We start from the raw sequence: 7,628 nt of genomic DNA on the forward strand, positions 1-7,628 counted from the left end.
AACTTTTAGGGGTTATGATGTGAATTTTTTTTTTTTTTTTTGAGGGGGACAGGGTCTCACTGTCATCTGGACTGGAGTCTAGTGGTGTGATCACGGCTCACTACAGCCTTGACCTCTCACATAGCTAGGACTACAGGCATACACGACCACACCTGGATAATTTTTCTGCCTTTTGTAGAGATGGAGTTCCACCATGTTGCCCAGACTGGTTTCGAACCCCTGGGCTCAAGTGACCCACCCACCTCTCACTCCCAAAAGAAGCCACCATGCCTGGCCCACATTTTACATATTTAAAGTGAATATGTGCTGGGCATGGTGGCTCATGCCTGTAATCCCAGCACTTTGGAGGGCCGAGGCAGGCGGATCACGAAGTCAGGGTTTTGAGACTAGCCTGGCCAACATAGTGAAACCCCATCATTACTAAAAATACAAAAAAAAAAAAAATTGGCCGGGCGTGGTGGCACGCACCTGTAGTCCCAGCTACTTGGGAGGCTGAAGCAGGAGAATCGCTTGAACCTGGAAGGTGGAGGTTGCAATGAGCCGAGATTGTGCCAGTGTACTCCAGTCTGGGTGACAGAGTGAGACTCCATCTCAAATAAAAATTTAAAAATTAAAAATAAAGTGAATATGGGTGGGGCACAGTGGCTCATGCCTGTAATCCCACCACTTTGGGAAGCTGAGACGGGCAGATTACTTGAGGTCAGGAGTTTGAGACCAGCCAGGCCAACAGGGCGAAACCCCATTTCTACTAAAAACATAAAAATTAGATGGGCGTGGTGGCGCATGCCTGTAGTCTCAGCTAGTAGGGAGGCTGATGCAGGAGAATCGCTTGAACCCAGGAGGTGGAGGTTGCAGTGAGCTGAGATTGCGCCATTGCATTCCAGCCTCAGCAATAGAGCAAGACTCTGTCACACACACACACACACAAAAGCAAATGTGTTCATTACTTACACAATTAAACATTTTGGAAGACATTTTTGAACCTATTGGCAAATGTGCTACCACAGTCATCAGCTGCTTAAATGGAGTCACCAAGAAAACCTCCGCTTGGTCAGGACCCTTGGTGGGCAGCTCAAGAAAACACAACAAGGGAAAACTGTGAAAACTGACATATTGCTGCATCTTCCAACATGCTAATGTGTGTCTGTTTGCCCATCTTGTTACGTAGACCAGGTTCTTCTTGGATTATGGGGTTCCCACTCTTACCCGGCACCTCCCAGAGCAAGGTGCAGAAGGCTGTATGGGGTACTATCCATTATGAAGCAGAGGGGGATGCAGGGATGTACACATGCACGCATGTGTGAATGGGAGTGTGCATGTACATATTCATGTATGAGTGCCTACATGTGTGCCTGTGAATGTGTTCACATTTGTGTGGGGTGTTCACATGTGTGTACATACACATGTCATGTGCATGCAGGGTGGGTATTTGTATACCCACATGTGGGGCATGCAGGTCTGTGTGCATGTGTGTACACATACGTGTGTGTCCACATGTGTGGGCATGCCTATGTATTTGTGTGTGTTCTATGTGTGCCTATGTATGTTCACATGTGTGGTGGTAGGCTATATGTGTCCACTATTTCTAGAAGGACTGTTAAGGGATTGGTAGCATCTGTTGCCTGTAGGGACGACAATGAAGTGATTTGCTACCTCCTGGCCTTTTTGAATTTCATACCATGTGGCGATGTTACCTACTTTATAAAGAAACTGCAATCAATGAATAAAAGTGTTTTTGAGAAGCGTGGCCATGGCCTCTGCACAAAGCATACAGAATCCTTCTCAGCCGGCCTGGAAGTGGACCTGTCTGCAGAGAGAACCCACACTTGAATTGCAAGCATCAGATGCTCAATGGCTCCATCTGATTTTCCCATAGTGGATCAAACCTGAATTCTATCTGACCACAAGCTAAACATGTTTCTAGATCCCCAAACTGTCTCCCCAAAGTTCAAAAAAAGGAGATTTTTAAACTCCCATCCTAGAAATTGTTTAACCAGCAATTAACAATTTAAAAGTGTGTAGTGCTGTGTCAGATGTAGAGAATTTTTTCGTACAAAAAGTCTGTGCTCTTTAATTTTTTAGATGTGTCAGAAAATGGAGCAATAATGTACCAATTTTATTCTCCAAAGCAAACCTGTGCAGGTTTGTGACATAAATAGGCAAACCATCTCGACAAGATGACGGCTTGTTTGAATTTAAATAGCCTACTTTGAAGACGTGGCCATTTCAATGATAAATGAAGGATGTGCATATTAAATAAATTAAACAGACTATTTCAGTCTTTGCACATGAATGATCTGAAATATTGGCCCGGACAGGTCCCTTGGCTTTGTCATTCTATCTCATGCTTATTCACAGAATGAACAAAGCCATGTTCGTTCCTCTGTCCTCAGCTCACTGCTGAGTTCTTAAGATGTTGAGGGCACAGGCAGGAACTTTTCTGCCTATATGTGCAGAAGATACTAGATTCTCCCTAAATGGTCTTAGATAAAGCTTGATCCATAGTGATTCCTGCCAATTCATCAGTAACACCTTGCTGAAAATGTACAAAAGGTCTGAAAGGTTCTGCCTTCGGAGGGAGACACGACTGGGGATGGGAGATTCCCATGACAACTCACAAGCCAAGCCAGCAAACAGCACACTCTGTCCCCAGGACAGATGCCCCACCAGGCAGCTGCTGCTGGCACCTCACCTGGACTTCACATTCCCCACAAGGGGCCAGAACTGTCATTCTCAGACAGGATAAGGAACCTGCCCCAAGTCCACAGATCCATAGCAGAGCGTGGGATGGAACTGGCTCCATCAGAGCCTGCTGGCACAGGGCTCATTTGTCCCCATCTGTCCTGAGAACATGGACTTTAGTGAGCCTTAATCCCCTTCTGGTTACAGATCACTGGGAAATGCTAAGAAAGCCCCAATCCCGTCCCTGAAACAAGGCTCACCCATACCTAGATAGAGTCCACACCCTGTCTGGTGGGCTTTGGGGACAGGCCCCAGGCTGGTCACAGAATCAGGCCCTGCATATCCCAGTGCTTAGGTCTGCTGGCCCCACCACCTTGGAAGTTGCTCTCTTGTGAAGTTCATGACATGCCCTGGCACCAAGGGTGCTGGCAGAAGGCGAGCCTGTCATGGGACACAGGCACCCGGCCAGGACTGCTGGGAACCACCTACATCTAAAAGCAATCACCCACGCTATGTAAGGACAGCTCAGAGCTGCACCATGTCTCCTCCAAGGGGATGCTATGCTGACCCCCTTCCTCACAAAGCACTCCAATAAAGGAGAGGACTTCATTTTTCTTTGCCCAATAGCTGCTTTTTGCAGGGTAGGTGGGAGGGGCGTCCATGGCCACCCTACCCCTGAGCACTCACAGGCCAGGGAGGTGGCGCTGGTCGGCAACGTGGGTGGGAGGAGGTGCTGGTCGGCCTCCGGCTCCTCAGGTTCTGGTGGCCCAGGCTGCCCAGCCTGTGCATGGTAGGTCACCTGGACCTGCAGGGGCACCGGCGGACCCCTAGCCTTGTCTGGGCTGCCCACATCCTGCTGCTCCTTGGGCTGCAACGCAGGCCAGATCCTCTCCCGCCGCCACTGGATCAAAGCCACACGGTCACGGATGGACTTGGCCACGATCTTGACGTCACTCTCGTGGAAGAATCCAGACTCAATCTGCAAAGGCAGTCATGTTGTCAGCATCGCTGGGATCAGACCACGGTGGCTCACATCCCTTATCTAAAGTGCTTTCCCATCACTGGCTCATCCACTCGGGCCACGTTCATCATCCCACTGTAAAATCCATGGAGCCCACTCAGAGATGGCACAGCAGGGGTTTGCCAGGCAAGGCAAAGGCAGACCACCACCACGAAGGCCTGACCTGCCTCCCACAGAGTCCACGGCAAGAACCAAACAGAGCAGCCCCTTGGGCGGACCCTGGGGCTCTCCGAGCTCCTGGCACCCCCAGGGCTGGCAGCAGACGGGCAGGGGCTCCTGCTTATCTCCATGCTCGGAAGTGGGGACAAGGAACTTCGGGGAACATTTTCCTTGGCATCCTCTGAAACATCTGTGAGTCTGGGGCTGCCCAAAGATGGGGAACTGGGCCACACCTGAGTTATGGATGGAGGAAAGACATGCATTTTGTAATTATGGGCCAGTTAAGTACGCACTCATGCCTGGCAAATTCTAAGACTGATTTACCAAGCAGAGCCTTTGAGAGCATTTGTAAAAGAGCCCCAAGGTCTCCAGGAAACATCATGAGCTCACTGAGAATATTCATGGAATAACCAGCTTCCTTCTGATGAAAGAGATCCCTTTTGAAGGGCTGCTCGTGCTAGGTTGCAGTTGTAGTGACCGCAAATACATGAAAACACGGGAGAAGGATGATTCCAAAGCCACCTGCGCTTCCGCTCCCTGAGCACCTCAGTCCTAAGGGCGCTAAGTCAGGCTGGACCAGCCAGGCCTCCACAGTAGGGTGGAAGTGCCCATGCAGGAGGGCGCCCTGGCTTCGGGCAGGGACGGGCACAGAAGGAGTCATAGCTGTGGGGGAGAGGAAGCACCACTGGAGGCCGGCGACCCCACAAAAGTGACCAAACAAGAAAATACATTAGGAAGAGTGGATGCCAGGCTCCTCAGGTGTGGAGAGGCAGACATTTCCAACAGGAACCTTTTCACTGGGTGGGAACTGGAGCTGTTGGTATGAAGTGCACAGCAGGCATGAATAAACACAGACGCAGACTGCACAGGGAGGCTCGCGGCACCTGCGTGGTATAAACGCACAGACACGTGTGTACTTGTGAACTGAGTTCACCAGGAGGGCCTGGGAGCAACGACACCCACAGCAAGGTACATGTGGAGCTCGGCCAGGACAGGAACGCAGCGTGACTCTAAGAAGTGCAGCTCAAGGCTGGGAAGGAGAAGGACAGGATCAGCTCGACAGTGAGGACGTGCTCAGAGTGACAGGGACGTGCAAAACGGCACGGGAGCCAGTGTTGAGGGCCTCTCGCTGGCAAATCTGGGGCATTTTGAGCATCAAAATAAACAGTGACACAATGGTTTGAAGGACATGTCCACAGACTCTGACATGCATTTTGCATATGGGGGTGGCAGGAGGGATGAGATGTCACTGCTGGTGTCAGGCAGTGGGGTTGGGGGGGGCAGCAGGTAGGTGTGGTCTCTGCACCTTCATTTCTCCCTCCGTTTCTCCTCTATGGCTCCCCCACCCTGTCTCTTTCCCTCCCTCTCTTGTGGATCATCTGCTCTAGGGAAGCCATGTGACAAATGACCCTATGCAGAGTCCCCCCTGGCAGGGAACTGAGTTCTGAGGCAGGGTCTGAGACTGTAGCCCTGGCCAACACCCGACCCCACCTCACTGGGGCGCCTGAGCCGAGGCACCTGATCCCTGACCTCCAAGGCTGGGGCCAGGGCGTTTTGAGTGACTCACTAGGCAGCAATGGGACAACTCATCCGTGGAGTAGAACAGAAAACCATGAGCCACAGAGAGGTACAGAAATAAGTGGAAAGCTTGGCGAAAAACAGGATATTTAGTGTCCGAGCGTTCTCCATGAGACGTGTGCAGTTGCGAAAGGTGAGAGGAGCTCCCCTTGGAGAAGCCACAGGAGCCCTGCACCAAGCTCAGAGCCAGCCTCTGCCTAACTGGCAGGTGAAGCCGTGCACCCTGGGGGACAATGCAAACTCAGCCCCTTCCACGAGATTCGCGTGGAGATGCACGACCTGACTGTGACCCACCCACAGAGGGATGCCTGAGCGCGTCCCTAAGGACAGGACATAGGAGTCAGGCATGGAAGGGGCCCAGAGGACTCATGATGGTGTCACTGGGACAACTGGGGACCTGAGCGGCCCGAGGCTAGGAGGATAGGCCCAAGGATTGACGGTTCTTCCGGATGAAGAAAGTGCCCTAGTTTCAGGAAGCAGACATGAAAGTATTCAGGGCTGCAGGGGAATCAGGTCAGCCGCTTAGTCTCAAATGGTTCATGGAAAATAAATGGTTCTTTGTAGTGTCCTTGCAATTTTTCAGTAAGCTTGTGATTATTGAAAAATCTTTGTTTCAAAAGATAATTCTTTTCCACAGAATGACATTCCTTAACAAAAACAGCCCCAGTCAGTCTCCCCTGACTCAGGAGAGACTTGAGTGGGGCGGGAGGGGTTGGTGAGGTGGAACAGAGGCTGACGACTCAGTCAGTGGGACCTTCCCACACTCAGGGTCTCCTGCTGGCCCCAAACCAGCCCCAAGGCCACTCGGCAGCAGGGCAGCCCAGCTGGGAAGGGGGAAAAACCATGTGCCAGATCCTCTTCTGGCCTCAGAGTCCAGAGTGGACTTTTTCCAGAGTCTCGGAGAATGGACTCCAACCCTGGGGGATCTCACAGAGAGGCTGAGGCAGGTGTCCTCGTCACTGGCACCTGGGGGCAGGTATGTACACCCGGCCAGACCTGCTTGGCCTGGGCCTCTGCTCCTGGTGAGCACGTGGGTGAGGCCATACCTAAGGCCCCAGGTGGCCTCAGGGTCACACCCAGGGCACAGCCCCACCCTTGCCCACTTCAGCCCAGATATGTGACCAGAGGCTGCCAAGGCCACATCCTCCTGCTGCTGTTTTTATTTCCTGCTGGCACCGAAGCCTGCAGCCCATTTTTCTTTGAGACTCCGTCTTCATCACCCCCAGCCTTCCTCTCTAAGGCGTTTCTTCTATTGTTTTCCCCAAACAGGAAAACATTTAGCCATGGTGAGTGCCACACAGGTGCATCCCATTATCAGGAAAGTATGAAGATGGAGGGAAGGGCTGGTCAGGAATCCCACTGGGGGCCGATTCCCAGAGTCCCTTCCAGATCGAAGCTGGCTCCAGCCCCACAGAGCTGCTATTCCCTCTGCCTCTCCCTGGGGACCTCTATCCAGCCCCTTCTGCCCACCCCGTGGAACTTGCTGAGAGGTGACTTCAGGGGAAGGAGGAGAGCTCTGACCCATCCACATTCTCTCCCACCCTTGGGGTACTTCCAGAAGGAAGTCTCACCTGGATTCCAGAACATCTCTAACACCTAACACTTGCTAATCTCAGGGATTTTGGGATGCTCGAGACGGGGTCTCGCTCTGCCACTCAGGCTGGAAATCGGGATCATGGCTCCCATGTGGCAGGATCATGGCTCATGGAAGTCTCCCAAGCTCAAGTGATCCTCCTCCCTCAGCCTCCCAAAGTGCTGGGATGACAGGCGTAAGCAACTGCACCTGGCCTAATCTCAGATTTTAGGAACAGGGGCGGTCTCAGAGCCAGTTTCCAGCTTCTCTTTAGCCTCAGCTGATACCAATGTCATGTTGTTTCCCCTGCATCACGGCAGGGCCCCTCCAGCCTAGGGCCCATGGCAGGGGCTGGTGTCAGGACCCTAGGGAGGCCAATGACAGACTCTGGTGTCTAAAATGAGCGGGAAGGAGGAATGTGAGGTTAGAACCCGGAAAGGCTCCATGGGGACCCAGTGTTGACCTGCCGGGGTATACAACCTGTTCCCAGGGAGCGAGCCCCAAGGTGGGAGCATGCAGTTTCCAGCTGCCATTAGGCAGCTCCTGAGGCACTGTCTTCCCCGTTCTTAGCTGAGTGGGGCGGGTGCTGCTTATGGCTGTGCTTTAGCTGAGCAC

The 7,628-nt window shown here is 52.3% G+C and overlaps 1 protein-coding gene across 13 annotated transcripts in view; it reads right to left on the reverse strand.

Moving 5' to 3' along the window:
• Positions 1-7,628, reverse strand: part of WNK2 (WNK lysine deficient protein kinase 2) — a 139,257-nt gene that overhangs the window by 68,740 nt on the left and 62,889 nt on the right. For all 13 annotated transcript variants that reach the window (XM_017546895.2, XM_037745142.1, XM_017546902.2 and 10 more), the window contains one exon: positions 3,370-3,661. In XM_017546895.2, coding sequence (XP_017402384.1) covers positions 3,370-3,661 — 292 coding nt within the window. The remainder of the gene's footprint in view (positions 1-3,369; positions 3,662-7,628) is intronic.

Source organism: Cebus imitator, unplaced genomic scaffold (genome assembly GCF_001604975.1).
Source record: "Cebus imitator isolate Cc_AM_T3 unplaced genomic scaffold, Cebus_imitator-1.0 Scaffold192, whole genome shotgun sequence".
NCBI classification, from domain to species: Eukaryota; Metazoa; Chordata; class Mammalia; order Primates; family Cebidae; genus Cebus; species Cebus imitator.